The 20,067-nt window shown below is 32.4% G+C and overlaps 3 protein-coding genes across 3 annotated transcripts in view; 1 reads left to right on the forward strand and 2 right to left on the reverse strand.

The window, feature by feature from the left end:
• Positions 1–20,067, forward strand: part of side (motor axon guidance molcule sidestep) — a 225,977-nt gene that overhangs the window by 60,858 nt on the left and 145,052 nt on the right. Inside the window, exon 3 of the mRNA XM_077440907.1 lies at positions 9,837–9,966. Coding sequence (XP_077297033.1) covers positions 9,837–9,966 — 130 coding nt within the window. The remainder of the gene's footprint in view (positions 1–9,836; positions 9,967–20,067) is intronic.
• On the reverse strand, positions 10,932–18,108 carry CheA87a (Chemosensory protein A 87a). The gene is made up of 4 exons (XM_077440908.1): positions 18,019–18,108; positions 17,789–17,941; positions 17,532–17,693; positions 10,932–11,216 (listed from the first exon to the last, which is right to left on the reverse strand). The coding sequence occupies exons 1-4, from the start codon at positions 18,103–18,105 to the stop codon at positions 11,052–11,054; spliced, it is 567 nt and encodes a 188-aa protein (XP_077297034.1). The 5' UTR covers positions 18,106–18,108; the 3' UTR covers positions 10,932–11,051.
• Positions 11,325–12,770, reverse strand: LOC143919221 (uncharacterized). Its single transcript, XM_077441432.1, has 3 exons — positions 12,676–12,770; positions 11,602–11,754; positions 11,325–11,507 (listed from the first exon to the last, which is right to left on the reverse strand). The coding sequence occupies exons 1-3, from the start codon at positions 12,760–12,762 to the stop codon at positions 11,325–11,327; spliced, it is 423 nt and encodes a 140-aa protein (XP_077297558.1). The 5' UTR covers positions 12,763–12,770.

Raw genomic sequence — 20,067 nt, forward strand, 5'->3', positions numbered from 1 at the left:
TACCAGAACGGCAACGAAAAAAAACAACATACATATACACGCGCAACCGTAAATACTTTACGAGGAAAATTCATCGTGACCCTATATATCTTCGTTCGAATTTTCTTATTTGTCGATGTAGTGCAAGTCAAAGTGCGTGAACTTTTTAGAATGTCGGTTTCAATTGGGACAATTACATATGGTCACTGAAAAAACAGGAAGTTGCAAAGCAATTAGTCACGCGAATTTCGGAAAGCTCGCATACATTCGACTGTATTTTGCTCATTGAGGAATTTTTCAATTGTAGTCTTTTTTTGTCAATTTTACAATGAGTGTTTTTAAATATAATTCCAGCTTATTTAATATGAGCTTTACATTCAAATTATTTATTAAACTTGATATATTTTTTATTGAATTTGAATTGAATTTAATGTGCATACATCTATGAGCTTTTGATTAATCTCATAATGTAATTCATTTTATTTGTTAGTATGCTACAAATCCGATTTGAAGCTTTCAATTTATTATATTTATGTATGTATATGAATGTAAGTCATATCGAATGTTATTGTAGTATATAAATTGCGTTTGATTCAAAATATTAATTGAATGTATTTTCATAGTGAATTGTGTGGTGTATGGTATTCATAAATAAAATTGGATCTATTTGAAATTTAAATATAAATTGCCTTCTCACAAAGGTGAAGATTAGTTTGAGCAATTAATTATACGTCGTACGACAACGATCGTTTGTTATATCGAAACTAAATCGTCAATCTAGATGAAGAATCGAGAAAATTAATCGTCTCGCTTCGATTTTTCATCTCGCTAGAATTTCACATCGGCGTCGTCGGTACAGCAATAATAATCATTTTAGCAAAGCGAATAATAATGAAGACGATGACTATCGCGGACGAAGCTAGAGAGGGCGAGGGGTCCCAAATTAGTGTTGGCAAAATTATGGAAAGCGAAAAACGGCGAGTCGAAGTAGGGGGTGAAAGTGGGTTGGTGTACTAGGCAATTTTCCGATATCCATTTTCCTTGGAGGCGAATCAATCATGACGTGTCAATCAAAATATTGTTATTAAAATGTGAAAATGCGTCATTGTCAAACCGTAGTATCTGACTCTGGTTACCCACATTTTGCTTTTCTGTGTCATAAATTTTGAAATGGAGCTCAAATGCAGACGAGTTGCTTTATTTCAAATTTGACTGATCATACCGCAACTTTGGTTATTAGCCCTTGTTTATAGTTTAAACAGCAATATTTTAAATTTATGGATCGATCAACAAATTTTTTTATGTACACACACATACATAAACTCGGTTACTATTTTGTTACTTAATATGTAACAGTTTAGAACTGATTTGTAATGGTCATTGTCTTTCAAATACACTTTTGACAGATTTGAATTCAGAATCGATCATTGAATGTGTCTGTGCTAGTATATATGAGTTGGATTTTTTTAAGAGTCGGAGAGAGAATGTTGTGACTACACGATTTTTTTCCATGGTGACGGGTTCGAGTTCCATTGGTTGCTGCTGGTCAGACCTTGGTTTGTGCTCCAGGTTGATCGTTTCCTATCATAGTTTGCCAATTTATCTGATTTTGATTGAAACGGTTCCAACAAATTTACCAATTTCTCATGATTTTCGAGTTTTCAGAATCTCAAATTTAGTTGATTCGTATAAAAATGCTGCAAATTTGTCAGCATCTCGAAATTTGACGATTTATATACAAAATGCTCCGAAAATGTTAGTATATCAAAAATTTGTCACACTTAATCCATAGATATTATAAAATATAAATTAATGCACGTATCAAGCTGAAAAATTATATTTATATTCTTTATATACTAACTTAGAGTTGATAAACCGGAAGTAGTAATTTTTTTTTAAAAATATTTAATTGTTTTATGTTTTTATATTTTATGTTTATTTTTTATGTTAAATATTTTAACCTTTGAAATATTTTCTATCCTCTTGATATTTTATGTTTATAATATTTATAGTTATGTATGTATCCGACAAACGAATTTCCTTACATTTGCGTTCAATTTGTATCGAAATTGCTCTCATAGCCATTTTGTGTGAACGTGTATGTATGTATGTTCCATTATCGAATTTTGTTTTTTATACTTCTTATATCCTTCAAAAATACATAGATAAAATCGTAGGTTGGTCACGTCCGATATTTTTTTTTATATGTGTAATGTATTGATTGTTTTTTTTTGTTCGGAAAAAATATCTCAGAAACGAAATCGAGAAATGTGTTTAAGTTTCGTTCGAAAGGTCTGTTGCAGCGTCGCTTATTAACACAATAGTGTTAGTCGGAGATTCTATGAGATACATACAAATATGTATGTATATAATATATAAATACTGAAAAATCTGTCCGTGAATGTCCACCTTTAGTCTATCCCAGTGTCAAAAGTTTCTGTTGATATTTCACATAATGAATGTTTAATTTTTTAAATGTTTTGTTGATGTTGTGTTATATAAAAATATGTAGTCATATCAATTAATGAATCAAATGAAATGACGTTGAAAAAGTCGCCAGTTGGTCACTGCTTCGTATCTCATTTTATTATACTTTCGGCTGCGTGTATTAAAATGGTTGTCGAAATAAAGAGCAATTTGGAAAAGTGTGTTTCAAGCCCCCGAAGCAAACGAAGAAAAGGCGAGTTCAGGTCCGAAAAAAAAGAGCGCAAAGTAGGAAACTTTAAATTGCTTTTTTTTTTGGAAAAACTCCGGAAAACGCATAAAAGATTATTAAAATGAAAGTCTGGAAAGAATCACCGGTACTAGACACCGCCTATCGCTTGGGATAATTAGCAAAAATTCTTGATCTTTCCAAAAACATTAAGCGATAGCGCAGAAAACTCCAGAACACACTTTCAATGTTATGTTAAGTAGCCTTATTAAAATATTGTGACATTCGTGTAATAATTTCATAAATATGCATGCAAACACTCCAGAAGTACGTTTCTAGAATATAACGATGAAATAAAATCTCGTCGGCATCTTTCAGCGGAGTATTTGCAATTCAAATCATCACAATTCAAAAGGTTAAACGGCTTCATTTGCGAATTTCGGTTAGTGAAAATTTTCCACTCAAGGGTCGGTCGGTTCGCCTCTAAGAATTATCTTAGATATCCGAGAAGGGTTAACGAGCGAACAGCGTGTATATTGCCATTTAACTGTTAGCCCTAAGGATTTCGAAATTACAAGTGGCATTGTGAGTGATTCATGATATATTTTTTGCGTGTTTTTCGCTCGGCAAATCTTTGTCGCTCATCATTTTACTCTCGATTGGCTCCTTACCAATGTCGTACTAGCCAAGTTTACGCAAACTATTTACAATGCCATTACACAACAACGTGGAGTGCAATTACCTTTCATAATTAGATCTACATGTCTGTGTAGTGTGTAACGTGATTTAAATTTGAAGTATGAAATATTATACATGAAGTTTTCCTCGCCGAGTTCCAGAGTGCACTTTTAGTACTGCATTATATTAGATATTTCTTGTTCACTTTATTACATTTTCATATGAAATTTTCATGCTTGATGAAAAGAGCGTACGGAAATTGTCACTGGATTCCTTTAATATTCAAGTCTGTAATATAATTTATTTAATTTTCGTTTTATCGTTAATATGGGCTTGAAATATTATTACAACGTAAAGCGCTTATATAATTAAATTTACATACAATTAGCACTGATTTATTTTGTGTTTTTTTTTTTTTGGTTACAACTTCAAACCATTATGAGAACAAATCCAACTGAATGTACATATTTGGTATAAGAACAAGATTAAATTTTAATTATTAAGTGATAAACTCTTTTCTGTATAAGCGTTCAAATGGGTTCATTTAAGTATAAGATTACAGGTTAAAGTTATGAGGCTGTATTGAAAGGATTCTTCTTTGGGTGGGAAGTTTTGTCTGAGAGTGGAAGCTTTACAATAACCTGTTGTTAGTGGGTGAATTGGTTCATACTGTATACTTATATTACGTTGAAAATTACAATCAAAATCATGAGATAATCTCATAATAAATATGAGAGAAAGTAGCTTGCTTGTTGGTCACGTCGGATACGTAATCTTGCATTCGCATAATCTGTATCGTTCGTACGAGACGAAATGCGAAAGCTTTAATCACATTTCGTCACAAAGAGCTTTGAATTTCACTTATCCCCTTTCGTCGCCTCGTACCCGTGTTCCGATCGGCGTTTAAGGGTTGTCAACCCACCTCGTTTCCCCCATCCTACCGCATCTCCGGGATATCTCGCAGGTACCTGCTCACACCTCGGCAGTGTCAGCCCCTAAATACGACAACAATTCTAATTAAGATGATTAGGGGGGCATGATAAACGCGTTTTACGCGTGAACCACCCCAAGTAATTACCTCCCATTCTACCACCCCATCCAGCCTACACACAAAGATGGAAAGCTCCACGTGTGTAGTGTAACTTGTATAATACCATGACATTCTGTCTCTAGATTCTTATCGATCAATCTTAGATGTACTTATTTTAAATGCTGCAAAATTGCATACTTAAGATAACAAAATTTTATCCCGGCATGCGTTGCAACGCCACAATAACGCATGCAATTCCCGTTCCCGTTCCCTATCCCGTTCCCGTTCCTGTTCCCGTTCCCGTTCCCGTTCCAATTTGTTGGAAAAACGCAGGCAGCGAACACGTTGGTCGCGACGCGAAAACATTTGAAATTATAGTGTTGCAATGACACCCATTCCCGTTTTTTTTTCACAGTAATCTTTCCGGACATGCATACAACAAATCCTGAAAGTTCCATCGTAATCGGTTCAGTGGTTTAGGAGCCTATTCGAGACACACACAGACATTCATTTATATACATATTGTCAAAATAATCATTTAAAAACTCATTAAGATTCAAAATTAGATAAATGGAATGCGTGATGATCGAATATAAGGTTATCTTTGGTTATAAAATATAGGTATGATGATCATACTATGATCTTATATTATCGTTTATTTTATGCCAAATATCTGAAATACATAGTGTAACGTGGGAACATGAGAGAAAGTATCCACTGTCTAAATGAATTCCTGGATGAACAATAGAGACCCCGGATTAGGCGAACGGGACTGAACAAAGAATACGCTGGAGTTCTCAAAGAACAATAGATTCACCACGGTAGACCTCTACGTGCCTTGACAATAGATATATAAATGGATCGGGGAATCTGTGGTGTACAACTCGTCCTTTATAAGGAGGTACACCCATTAGATCAGGTTATTCTGAAGTGAGCGGTGGTTCCGCGGGAACCTCTCAAATCGTTAAATAAATGCTGTGAAGCGACTTTGGCCTTTTATTTGGATCCTGAACCCTTCATAACATTTGTTTTTTTCTCATTGACATTTACTATTTTTATCATTAAATGTAATAAAATGCGGAAGAACTTTTAAAATGAATAATCCCATAGTAATTGCATTAGTAGAACCAATACACCCTCGTATCCAGTTGCGTTGCAAAAATTTGTTTTATTTTTTTCCGACAAACGTACAAGTCTTAAAATGTTTTATTATTATAAATTTATAAGATAATTATTAGTCATAACAGGAAGAAGTTTCTATAATAGAGTTATTGAAATTTTAAGAGGCGAATGGGTTCGTTGAACCCACCTTATCCGGATTAGGGCTGAATCTATTAGACTATATTGTACTTATCATTAGATTAAACATTCCTCATGTGAATTGTATCTAAATTTTTAAAACTTTCCTCGGTACTTGCTATTAGCTGGAGTGGTTCTGCGAAGTTGGGGGTGGTTTTGGGGTGAAGGGAGGGGTAGATAAGAGTACATATCGAATTGCGCGAGACACGCGAAGGTTATATTTCAGCCTATTACAATTTCGCCAGAGGATAAACCCAATTTGGCCCAGTACTAGTTGAAATAATCCCTGGGACTATATTGCTAATTATGTTTTAGAAGAGAGCCTTTTGTATGTGACGACACGAGAAAGCAAAGGTAGTTGTTATTACAATAATAATAATAGTGTGTGTGTCAGAATATATCCATCTTTCTCTGGCTTTGAATATAAATATTCATAATGTTGTATATTCATCTCGTTCACTCTCCCTGCAAATTTGTTCTTACTAAGCGGTATACATTTGGTTACCCTATAGTTAATTGGAATATTTGATAATAAACATATGTATTATAATACATAGTTTTCTTATGATATTTGTGTTTCAATTAATGAATTATGCATTTTTCGTGCTTCAAAAGGAGAATAGGTGAATATTTCTGTCGTTTGAAATGGAAAATTAAGTTTTTCCAATTCATACGAATGCACCTTTTTCTGCCAGCACACGTTTGCACTGTTGGCTTGGAGTCGTGAGTGCAGTTTGCACACTCGGCCGTGCACCAAAATTGCATTTCGCTCTCGGAGTGAAAATGCAGCGTTCATATTTTCAACGATGCTCAAAAGTGAGCGTATACGAAAAATGTATTACCTCGAATGTTTAATCGTTATCATACCTGAATTAAAAAAAGAGCTCTTTTTACGTGTGCTCGTCGTTATTGGATTCGTATTCTAGGAAAAGAGATACTTAAAATGAAATGTGGAATGTTTTTCGCGATACTTTTATATGTTTTTCGGTAAGTTCAACGTACCTTAATCTCGTGCCAGGGGAATTCGGGGGAACGTCGAAAAATGAACCATTTTATCTGAAGGTCGCTTTGTGGAAAATTTTAGTAGATAATGCTTACATACTTTTAAGATTTCAGGTTTAAGATTTCAAAGAATGTTTATATTATTAATATTTACGAAATTTTCTAATACATACATTACATATACTATACATATATTGTAATACACATTTTTAACTGAAATTATAAATTAATTATTTCTATAAAATTACCTGTTGAATGCTTTTATATTTTAAAATTTAAACTAGAAAAATATTCTTATTTTTGACGAGCGAAGTTCAAATTTATTCAATTCATTTTGAGTTTGTTTTAATTGTTTTTTATTCAAAAACACAATAATCTATTTGTATTTGAAATAATTATAGAATATGTCTTATATTAAAATATTGATAACGATTTCAAAATACATTCGTTTGATTTCTAATATATTTTCATATTTATGTTTATGCAAAAATGAAATACATATATTATGAGATAAAAAATTAGAATATTATATACATATATAAAAACGGAAGCGATGTATGTATGTTTATGGGTAATGTGGTGGACGCGTCAACCAGGATGGATATTTAAAAAAAACTAATTTTAGAATTCCAGGAGCATAAAGCGAACGAGGCGCACAACCAATCAGCGTGAAGTGGTCCACGTGGATTAAAAGGTTTGACCAATTAGAGCAACGACGATACATTCTGACCAATGGGTGCATTTTAAGCATCCGCTATAGGGATGTGGCGTGACGATAGATAATGTATAGGGTTGTGGGTTAGTGGGGAAGTGGGGACCTGAGCGTCTGACATGTGCTCCTGATATTGAGCACCTGACTTGGAACGGGTGACGTCAGCGTCAGATGCACTGCGCGGCAGCTTACACTCATACACACATCCATGAAGACACACGCATTAATTCATAATTTCGAACGGGTGAACGTGTTGTATCGACGAGCGTGTTATGCGTGCACTCAAGATTTTGCTATTAATATGTGCACGTGCCTATAAATTACGTTACATTATATTTATATACATATATGTATAACAAAACTTTATTTTAATTTGTGTATAAATTCCTTTCCGAAACCACCACACTAGTAGCATAATAATCTTCATACAATGGTTAGCTCGAAAGTCAGTGATCCACTTTTTTTGAGAAAAGTTATCAAAATATTTGGACTTCGTCTGATTTGGTAAATGAATGAATGTTGAATGTATAAACGATTTACATATCTACATTTTTAAATGCGAATACGTAATTGGCATTAATAAAATTATCAGATATCGTAAATACAATATACATATTTCATGTTTGATTAAATATATAACGTATTTTATTTATTTATTTTATTACATTTTTTATACCAGGAAGGCCTTACAGGTAAACCTTAATGCGCCTTCCTGGCCAATTACAAACAATGCAGCATTTTTATTACACAGGTCGCTCAATTATTACGAGACACTGAAATACTCGCAAATCAATGAGACATCTATGAATTGTACATAAATTTTATTGTACATTAATCATAGTCAAATAGTGGTGACTTAGTAGGTAGGAAGGTTTTTGGCCAATTTCATCTGGAACCGTTTCAACAATGAAATCAGAGAAATTGGCAAACTCTGATAGGAAACGATTAACCTGGAGTCACAAATATCCAGGTCTGACCAGCAGCATTACAGATATGCTCAGAAAAATTATTTTCAATCGAGGTCAGCTCATGGGATCGAACCCGGCGCCTCTCGGTGTTAGACAGAAGCTTAACGACCGAGCTATGCTGCCGGCTTTAAGAAATTTAAGAAAATTTTAGGTATATACATACATATTAAGATATGTAAGATAAAATTTTCTTCTCCAATTTTGAAATCATAGGTAGAGCTTTGTCCACTGTTTTATTCTACATGTCAAATTCATATTCGAATTTTTCGCCAGATATTAGAGGCCTCGTCGCCGTCCCTCCCGTTGCATTATTCATATTGAGGCACTCACCTGGATGGAGAGACTGTGGGGGGGGGGTTGGGATAAAGCCCCAGCGTTGTTTTGTCCCTAATTAGACCGCGAAGGGGTGCAATTAAAATGCAATTATTCCGGATGCAACCGTCGGAGGGGTGGGGGGGGGGAAGGGTGCACGTCGTCGAGGGGTTGGTTGTTCCCACTCGGGCCGGATGGTCCCACTCGTTCCGGTTTTAATTGCACCCAGCAGCGGCCAAGTGACGCGAAGCAAAAATGTTGAGAAGCTGTGGAACTGTTGTCGTTGGCCTCGTTAGTTCGCAACAACAGCTTAAAGTTGCCATGTAGCCGTTTAAGCTTGTACAAGTGTTGCTTTGCTCACGCGTATGATTTCTACCTATAATATATATACATATACACATGTTTAATTAGCGTGTGGATTTTTAAGGGTAATTACAGTGCATATATACATACTGATTTTGATAAAAATGTAAATGAATTCTATTTTAATGGTACATATTATCTTCAATTTGATACGAGTAGTGTGTGTGTTATTGTGATACTTTGATATGGTTTCTTTGAATTGTTTGATATAAGATTATGTATATTTGTGAATGTACATATGCACAACATATTAAGTATGGTTTAAATCACCTCGCTACAAACCACTGCAAAACACGCAACTGCATGCTCATTTCGATTTCGGTATATTTCGGTATATTTCGACGAAATTGGTGACTGTTTGACCGCATGTTCACTCGAACTTGTATCGATGTCTAACGTATGGCTGTCTCTTTCGCACGCATATATTTTTCTGCGACTACTGCTCGCATTTATGCGAACTCTATGTCAGATTCTCAATATATCTCTCCACTCGTCTTGTGATCTTGATACTTTTGTCTATGTTGCGTTTATTTGGACAGTTTTTTTATTTCACCACGTTTATAAGGATTGGTTTTCTATCTCAATATTTTTTTTATCTAAACGTACTAACTCGAGCGGTAATTGCGTTAGAAAGGCTTTTTGCGTTAGAAAGGAAAGCTTTTCTAACGCAATTACCGCTCGAGTTGTACCTTGTAAGCAAATCCACTGTGCAATATGTAGGTACAATCCAAATCTAGAGCGTGCATATTTCTAGGTGTATTGTGTAATGTTACTAGTATGAATGACTAGGGATAAGAGAGGCTTTGTTTTAATTTTGATTAAATTTATTATTTTTTTCAGTGGCTCACGTGGTATGGGCTGCCACTGGAGGCGAGGCGTTTCTTCCTTGTGATGCCAGCTTGCCGACCACAAACGACGAAGTCAGCATGATCATGTGGTTCAAGGATTCGGTTGGAATGCCGTTTTACAGGTCGGTGTCATCCTAATTAATATGCAAATTTCAGGAGAAAGTAAACTAGCCGGTAGTTTGCATAAGCAAATCCCTTTTATCGTCATACGACGAGTATATTCGTTACTAATCGGACTCAAATGAATTATAAAATATTTTCCCTCGTTTTGATATCCGAATGCGTGTCGATTGTTTTATTTGATTTTTATCTACTTTTGCAAACGTGTCGTGTTTGATATACATATTTATATTATAAAAAGTGCTATATATGATGATGATGAATCAATTAATTGATTTTAGTGTTATAGTGACACGTTATAAATAAATTACGTACAATGAGATTTTGTTTGCTTATTGAATAAAATTACGCATGAAAAATCCAGACATGGGAAAAAATACATAAAAATATGCACATATGCAAATTAGTTTTAGTATTGTGTCATCGACTTCGTTTGACAGTCATAGGCGAATACATACATACATTTCTCAACCTTAAATTTGTAAATCGATCTGTTTCTTCAGTTTGTGATTGCTTTGATCAGTTTCAATTTTCTACAGCATATTTACGTGCTGCGTTGACCCACAAATTAGTTTTAGTATTAAGTTATTTTACGTTTAGAAACGTGTGTAATTCTGTTTTTTATGTATTTTTTTGATTATTTTTATTTACGAGCTCAATAAAATCGATGAGAAGTTATAATTATTCTGAAATTTATGTTGAGGAAAATGTAATGAAATTTACTTATCGCCCAATAGAGAGCATTGTTATAAAAACATTCCTTTGTGGCATAATTATGTACAATATATGCAATTGAAATTTATTTGCTGTTCTGATTTAAGATAATTCGTCCAATTGTTTCCGAATAATATTTTATGATAGATACTAGCTAATTTTTAAAGTCTCCTGTTCAATGAAAAAAGCTGTGTTGGGGATATTTTGTTTTATATAAAAATACATACACATGTGGGTACATACATAAGTAGTAATATTGAAGTTTATTCAAGCTTTATGATAAAATTTTACAGTGGTCAGTGGCAACCTTTAAAATTTAGAAAAGTTTATTTAAAATACAATGATTTGGTATTTATTTTATTTCTATCCTCCCCTAGAAGGGCTTCCCTTCGTTCTTTGGGTCACTACGAAGGAACAGTTTTATACAAGTCAATTGAACCCCATTTCTAATGAAAAATACGTCTACCATGAATTCGCCGAACATAATTGGTTTTGATAGTTCACCGTCAAAAATGTAGTCTTTCATTGAATATGTTCCCTGAAATTAGTATGAAATCGGTATGCATATTTCACTCTAGAATATTATTTCATGTTTTTCGATGTTATGAATATATGTTTTTCATATAGAATATGTTTTTCAATGTTTCTAAAAATAAAAAATACGCATCTTTTGGACAGGACATGTTGGTTCGACATTATTCACTATTAAGAAGTGTTTAAATATGTTTTCACCATATTTCATGAAAAAGTTACAAGTGCTTTCATCGTACAAGTCAAGAATGTGTGGTTTCCATCCCCCATCACCCCATTTGGAAACAGTTGCATTGAACTTTAAATAACAAAAATATTTTTATGTCAAAAAAATACTGAATTCGCACGTACAAATAAAATGAAAATTGAATAGATTGAAAAGCTATATTCACATGTATTTCATCATCAAACTCGAATGGAAATTCTACATTCACATCAATACCAGAATGAGTGCGATTAAGCTTTCGCATTCGAATGTCAACTTTAACACCTTCAGTATCTTCGCCGCATTTTTCAATTCGCCTCAAAGTTACGATGGCCGGTCCCTAAATTAAAGATAATGTAAATTATATGAAATATAGAGAAGAATTTAAACGTCCATTTTATACAATAAATGTGCATTTAAAAAAAAAATTACATTAAAAAAGTTTCTGTACATTACAAGAAAATTGTGTGCATTATTTCTAAATGACGGACACAGATTGCATTAGAAAATTTGCTTTGATCATTGAAAAAAATATTTGCTACTTAAAAAGTGGATGAAATGTGCATTAAAATGACAGATGAACTATATCGGCAACGTCGCGAATACCAAAATACGAACCAACGTTTTGTTAGGTTTTATTTATTTATGGTTTGGTTAGGTTAGGTTAGGGTTGGTTTTATTTATTTAAGATTACGTTTCACTCGTGAGAAACAAAAGTAAACACTTTTGACAGTTGTATCCATTCTAATGCTAAGATCTATTTTTTCGAATGATCGTTTCACGTTCGTTCACGATCGATCGTTTCGGATGACACAAAATATTTTTATCGTATGAATGTAATAAGAATAATGTACGAATGTAATATGAATAATAAAATTACCGAACTAAGTAAATAAACCGAAATAATATATCGCCATCTATTGAAAATTAATTTAATTATATATTGTTTATATATACATAGGTGGGTAGGTAGTTTTATGATTTTTTTTTCATTTTAAACAATTAAATATAAATATTAAATTAAATATATTGAAATTGTATTTGAACAAAAATGGTACTGATCGTGGATAGTACCAAAAATGGTACTGGTTGCGGGAGCGGGAGCGCCGGGAGCAGGCGCCGTCTCGCCGCATGGGAGCATGCGCATTTTGTCGCTCATTTATTTTCATTTTTTATTTATTTAATAACTTAATATTCGTATATGTGATGATATTTCATCGGGCACAACACTAGTATTTTATAAATATAAAATATTTCTCACAATAAATTGAGCGTGGTTTTCAGGCAAATATGGGATGATTGACCATATGGCGAAAATCGCATATATGCAAACGTGTTTGATGCCCATGATATTGTCACTCGTTAGACATAACTGGATTAATATCAAATGTGTTCCGTCATTTTATTGTGGAAATGCGTGACGATTATCCTATTTAATAACTATGTTTATATTTTGTTTTATTTTAAATGAATGTATCATGTTCCCTTATAAGTTTAATTGGATTACATATCAACACGATAAATCAATTAAATGATTTTGACTAACGATTCATTGACACGGTATGTATTTATTTGTTCAAGTTAAGATCTATAGGAATTTGGGCTTGTATATGTATATGCAGTGATTTCTCGATGACTTTCATTTCTTGAGAAATAAGTATTCTCAATTCTACTTCTTAAATTTCTCGAGAATTCTCAAGAAATTTTGATAAATGAAAAAATGTATAGTATCGTTTATTTGACACAATTGGATTCAAGAGTACAAATATATGTTTTCGCATTATTGGTATGTAATTTTTGTATGAATTATTTTAGTGTATACATAATTAAAATAAAACATCTGTCATCTAAAGTAGAGTCAGGCATCCTGATTCTTTTTTTTTGTTAAGAAATTTTCGACCATGGAAAAATTTCTCTCGTTTTGTGTTGGCGTTGGTTTAATTGACAACAAGGCTTCAAATAATCACTGTAAATCATCTATTCTCTTGCCCGTTGATTCAAATATACTAATTTCTTTCTCCATCTTTATCCGTTGCTATTTTACAAAAACTACATGAAAAGTAAACGTTTTTGGTTTACCAAAAAATAAAAAATATTCTTAAATCGTGTGCATTCTGTCGATCCCCACGCGTTATTTCCTCTTATCGGAGAGGTGTTTATAATCCACTAAAACAAAGATAGCACCGCCGGTCAGGTAGAGTAATAGAAATAATAGAAACAAAGTCAGGTAAAAAATTACGGTAAATGCATTCAGAGGATAGTTGAGGATAGTCAGAAGATATTGTTTGCGTATTTCTAAAGATTGACGCGTTTGCAATGTCCAGGTCAAAATGAGATAAATATTAATTCAGAAAGTAGTCAAAATAAGATAAACATAAGATATGGCACGTTCGAAAGTTAGAAATTTGTAATCAATTTTTCATCATTCCCAGACCCCTTATTTAAACCTTCTAAGAATTATGCACATTAGGTTTAAGCCCGCCCTTTCTCATGCAGCTTTATATAGGGCAGTGGTTGTAAACTTTTTGAAAATATTCGAAAAAAAATATTTTTGTATAATAAAAAATGTTTTATAAAATTATATAAAATATGCCAAATGAGAATTCTCAATTTGCCATTTTTTTCGAGAAATTCTCGAGAAGGAACACTACATATATGTATGTATCTATGTATAAAACTTTTATTCTATTATATTAATGAGTTTTAAAATGTTGAATAATGGATTTAATTGCTTTTGATTGTAGCAAAAAAGCATAAAACTATCGAACTAAATAACCACATGTGTACATATGTTTGTGTTTTATCAATCAATCAATCTTCGTTTAACTTGTTTTCAGAGTATTTCATGAAAACTCGCTCAGCGTTTGTGTTATACAAGTCAATCATATGTATGAGATTTCACACCTCCATCACCCCGTTTGGCAATAGTTGAGCTTTAAATGGCAAATAATACTATCTCAAAATTTGCCTTCGAATATGATTATTAAGTAAAAATAATAAATCTAATATATAATTTAGAAAGAGACTTTGTATGTAACTATTGTTGGTTCGTAAATCCGTGACATCATTGAACAAGCAAATATTCAAATAAATTTAAATAAAATAAAATTATTCAAATAAATTTAATAAAATGTTTACTATTAGATGGCCATGTTTAAGCGGCTTATATAACAAATACCGAGCGAGTTCGGGTAAAAACACTAGTATAACTAATATAATATTTTTCTATAAATTATTTGAGCGTTGTTTGCGGGTAAATATGGAATCATTGACTATAACGCGAAAAGTGCATAAGTACATCTGTACCTATACATACATATGTACAGATGCAGTCTCATCGGATGCCCATGATGTGCAGTCACGTGTCAGACTTAACTAGATAAATATAAAATGTGTACAATGATAGCTAATAACTGGTTATGTATTTAATTCCTCTTTTGTTTGTTTGTGTGTTTTGTTTTTGAACGTATCGTATTTTCTATCGAATATAATTAAATATAGTAGGTAAATCAAATTTACGATTTTATTCAGTTTTATTAGGATAGTAAACATACATATGTATGTTTGTTTTATTAATAAATTTACTTACAATTTTTTTTTAATTTGAATTTGGTAAGTATACAAACTATGTATGTATGTTTGTCTATTAATACATTTACTTATGAAAAAACGCTTTGAACATTTTTTTTATTATGGCATATCGTGTCAGAATAATTAATTATTCTATCGGAAAATGTTGAGAATGAACGTGAAATAATCAGTTAACCATCAAATGATGCATTCATTATATCTTTATTTTATTTTATTTTTAATACATACACAAACATGTGAGCCGTTATATTTGAAAGTGCCTGAAGTGCAATTTTCAATTCTAAAAACACTATTTCTGTTGAACTGAATTCACAAATTGTCCTCTTACATATATGTTAAGAAGATTAATTGCGATATTTTATGAGAATATTAGGCAGAAAAAGCTATCAGTAACGATATTTCCTAGGTTCAGGAACCTAAAATTAAAAATTCTCTATAATATGTATACATATTTTAGAAATTTTTAATTTTGAGTTAATTATACCTATGTATTATATATTATAAGTCTCCAAGCAAACATTATCTATGTGAAGGTATATATCTATAAGACCACTCATTTACAAAACATTTATACAGAAATGGACGATTTTGCTTTTTTTTTTAAATGTAATAATACAAAGCATTAAATCGTGAGATTTTTAGCATCCTGACACCGGAGTCAGTTCAACCATGTATGCTGGGGGTATGACTACTATGATCCCACTTCTTTGAAGTGAGGGGTTAGACAGGGAGGGTCAATGTCTCCTGGCTTATTCAACTTTTACATGGATGAAATTTCCTATCGCCTTTGACAGACTGCAGTTGCTTGCCACATAGGAGGAAAATGCAGTAACCACATCAGCTATGCGAATGACATGGTGATCTTGGCGCATTTCGCCTCCTGGAAGTTTGCGCGCGTTTTGCTGCAGAGCATAATATGTGGTATAATATAATACGGGTACATCCATGGTATTGATTTTCCGATATGGTTGAGGTCCTCATTTCGTCCCTAACATTATTTTGGATGGACGTAATCTTGAAACCGTTAGGGAAGTCAATTACCTAGGACACCTGCTGACGGAGGATCCCTCTGATGACCGTGACATCGAAAGATACATATTTAAGAAGAGCTATTTGTGTAAGGGCAAATATGCTGGCAAGATGGTTTTACCACTCCAGTGTAGAGGTTAAAAGACAATTATTTATGTACTTTTGTACTAGCCTATATACTGAAGAACTATGGACCAGATACAAACGGGAGACGATGAGGAAGATAAAGGTACAATGTAACAACTGCTACCGTGCTCTCTTCAGGCTACCTAGGAGCTGCAGTGCGTCGCAAATGTTTGTGGAAAGGCATGTGCCTCACTTTGAGGCCATTCTCAGGATTTGAGCGGCCTCTCTACGCCTTCGTATATTTTTATCGTCTAATTGTCTACTTGCTGTTGCATCTTCTCATTTGCATTCTTTATTGTATGTTCGATGGATGGAACTCCTCCACCGACCGCCTTAAATACATTAAATTGATTAATTAATTAATTATTCTTATTATTTATTATTATAATTATTTGTATATTTATGTATTTTTTTTTACTATTTTTCAAGTATATTGTTTTTATTATCTATAAATGTATGTATTATCTATATGGGAGTTGGGGATTGCACTATTCTCTCTATCGTCTGGAATAAAAAGTTATTATTATTATTATTAGGCATCAAGCATAAATAAATGTGCGTAAAATATAATTAAATTTACTAGTACTAATTTTGCTACTTTTCAAATAACTTGGAAGGTTGAAATCGAACGCAATACAATCGTTTTTTTATCTTTAGAAACGTACATATGTAATTGTGTTATTTTCTGCTATTTTTATATACGGGCTTTATAAAACCGGTGAGAATTCATATTATAAGTGGTATTATGTACAATATATGTAATAATTGAAATTTATTTGCTGTTCTATAATTGTTCATTTTAAAGATAATATTCATCTAATTGTTTCTGCCGCTTATTTTATAATACTAGTAAAATTTAAAAGTCTTTTGATCGATGAAAATGTGCTGTGTTGGGGATATTATGTTTTATATAAAATTTTTGAAAACTTATATAGTAATATTTAATAGCTTGATAGTTTTTCAATAATGATTTAGAAAAGGCATTTAAATTACAATAACTATTAATTTATTCAGTTTTTATCCCCCTTTAGAAAAACCGTTGTCCTTGGGGTCAGTACGAATGTATACTTTGATGCACGTCAATTGAACACCTTGTCTAGATAAAATTGCGTCTATCATAAATTCGCCGTACATAGCTGGCTTCGATATATCACCGTCAAAAATGTAGTTTTTCACAGAATATGTTCCCTGAAATGGAAAACGGATATATGTATTAATTTATATACGTACGTACACATATTTCAATACAGTATGCAAATTTTAACAATAGGAAATGATTTGAAGTTTTAAAACACCTTTTAGAATTTTTCGTACGTACATAAACATATGTACGTGTATTTGTTTTTTAGGATTGTAAAAATTAATACGTACCTTTGGAACAGGGCATACTGGTTCGACATTATTCTGTATTAACAATTCTTTGAACTTGTCTTCTGCATATTTCATGAAAAAATTACAAGTGCTTGTATCGTATATGTCAAGAATATGTGGTTTCCATCCTCCATCACCCCATTTGGAAGCAGTGGCACTGAACTTCAAAAAACAAAAATATTTTTCTATCAAAAAATACTGAATTCACACCAGGTATAAATAAAATGAAATATAATGAATTGTAAAACTATATTTACCTGTATTTCATTACCAAATTCGTATGGAAATTCTATAAACGCATCTACACCTGTATGGGTGCGATTAAGTTTTCGCATTCCAAATTCAAATTTAACCCCTTCAGCATCTTCGCCGCATTTTTCAAAACGCTTCAAAGTTATAAGGACCGGTCCCTGAATTAAAGATAATTTAAATTCTATTAAGTATATTATATATAGGCACACACATATTAATATTTCATATTACTCACAATAAATTGAGCGTTATTTTCGGGCAAATTTGGAATGATTGACCATATTGCGAAAATCGCATAGATGTAATCGTGTTTGATGCCCATGATGTTGTCCGCGTCAGACTCAACTGAATTAAGAGATAATATTTTCTGTCGTTTTATTGTGGAAGTGCATGACGATTTTTTTGTTCTCTTGAAACATTATATTTTTTAATATATTGTGTTCGCTTTTGAAGCTAATGGGATAACAATACACAATAAATCACTTGAATGATATCTATTTGATTGTTTAGATCAATAGAAATTTGTGCTTCTATATGTATATATGCATAAGTATATGTGCATATATAATTTTTATTATTTTATATTAATTAGAAGAGACGTATGAAATTAGGATGGAGTGAATTTGGTCGAATGAATGCCGTTTTTAAATCAAAAATGCCAAGTCCAATGTACTCAAAGAGGTATGGAATGCTGTATACTTGGCACAACGAAGAAATACAGGAAACGGAATATCTGGGTGGGAAGAATGACAAAGGTAGTGGATACAGTGGATAGAGTGAAGAGATTGAAATGGCAATGGGCGTACTACGTGGCTAAAAGAATGGTCGAAAGGTGGACAAAAGGACTGTTAAAATGGTACTTGATAAAATGGGTAGACGGAATAAGGAAAATGCGTTGGGTCAGATGGATAAGAGTTGCGCAAAACAAATACTTGTAAAAACAAAGGAAGCATGTTGGAGAGTCTTGCATCCAACATTGGATGACCAATGGCTGTGAATGATGATGTACATATGTATATCTATTTCCCTTTAAATTTAAACTAATGCCCTTGGAATATAGATATAAAATAAATTTTAAATAAAATATGAAGGCTTAATTCTAAGTAAAACGTGTGTATCTTTTCGTAACGGTTCTAACCAATTCCATGATAATATAAATGCAAACTCGTATAATTTTATGAAAATAAGCAATAATATAGTATTATATACTGCTCTTGATTTAATTTTTTTTATAATTAAAAGAATAAACCTAACTTATTTTGTTTTGAGAATACAAAAGGGTAAAATGAAAATCGCAGGGAAGATGGTTACACAAAATTAGGAAAATATGCAGGTTGAGATGGATGAGAGACCTCTTATTAGAAACCGTAACCTAGATAAATAGGGATTGCAATAGCGCAATCCTGGTAAATCGTCAAAATTTTGCCATCGGTAAATACTGGTAAATTTTAAAACAATTACCGGAAACAATTTTATCGCGAATTAAATTCAAATACAAGTATATAATTGCATAGCCAGCAGCATAGCTCGGACGTTAAGCTTCTGCTTACCGTCAAGAAGGTGCCGGGTTCTATCCCTGAATGAAAATGATTTTTTCAGAGTATGCTGTTGGTCAGACCTGGATTTGTGACTCCAGGTTGATCGTTTCCTATCAGAGTTTGCCAATTTTCTCTGATTTCATTGTTGAAACGGTTCCCGGAAAAAAAAAAAAATTGGCTAAAAATCCTTCCTACCTACTATGTCACCACTATTTGAAATTTGATGGATGTACAATAAAAATTGATGTACAATTCATAGATGTCTCGTTAATTTGCGAGTTTTTTCAGTGTCTCGCAATTCAACGACTTATAATAAAAAAATGCTGCATTTGTATTTGTAATTGGCCAGGAAGGCGCATTGGGATTTACCTGTAAGGCCTTCCTGGTATATATGTAAAATAAAAAAAAAAATAAAAAATAAAAAATAAAAATAATAGTATGAAATCAAAAATTTATGTAAATGACATAATATGGATTAGGTTGTTTGGGATTTTTTTATTTTTAGTATTAAATGTGGTTATTTCAAATTCATAAATTCACCGGCAACCTAGACCAACTAAATCGTTATAAATGTGATCAGACTTCCAAATGGTCCAAACTTTAAATAAACTATTTATCTATTATTTCGAATTTAATTTACGAAACCATAATTCGAAAATTATATAGGTTTATACGTACATATGTATGTATGAACATATGTTCATACATAGGTTCAATCTCGTTGGAATCCCATGATGTGCTGTCAC

Source organism: Arctopsyche grandis, chromosome 11 (genome assembly GCF_051622035.1).
Source record: "Arctopsyche grandis isolate Sample6627 chromosome 11, ASM5162203v2, whole genome shotgun sequence".
Classification (NCBI taxonomy): domain Eukaryota; kingdom Metazoa; phylum Arthropoda; class Insecta; order Trichoptera; family Hydropsychidae; genus Arctopsyche; species Arctopsyche grandis.

Bases quoted from the DNA above. Each gene is read 5' to 3' on its own strand.
- LOC143919221 (XM_077441432.1), bottom strand. From the start codon at position 12,762: ATGGGCATCAAACACGTTTGCATATATGCGATTTTCGCCATATGGTCA. The intron at 11,755-12,675 runs GTGAGAAATATT...TCTTTAATTTAG, and splicing joins AAAACCACGCTCAATTTATT to GGACCGGCCATCGTAACTTT. The intron at 11,508-11,601 runs GTGAATATAGCT...TGTTATTTAAAG, and splicing joins AGTTTGATGATGAAATACAT to TTCAATGCAACTGTTTCCAA.
- CheA87a (XM_077440908.1), bottom strand. From the start codon at position 18,105: ATGGGCATCAAACACGATTACATCTATGCGATTTTCGCAATATGGTCA. The intron at 17,694-17,788 runs GTAAATATAGTT...TGTTTTTTGAAG, and splicing joins AATTTGGTAATGAAATACAG to TTCAGTGCCACTGCTTCCAA. The intron at 11,217-17,531 runs GTACGTATTAAT...TACTAATTTCAG, and splicing joins CAGTATGCCCTGTTCCAAAG to GGAACATATTCAATGAAAGA.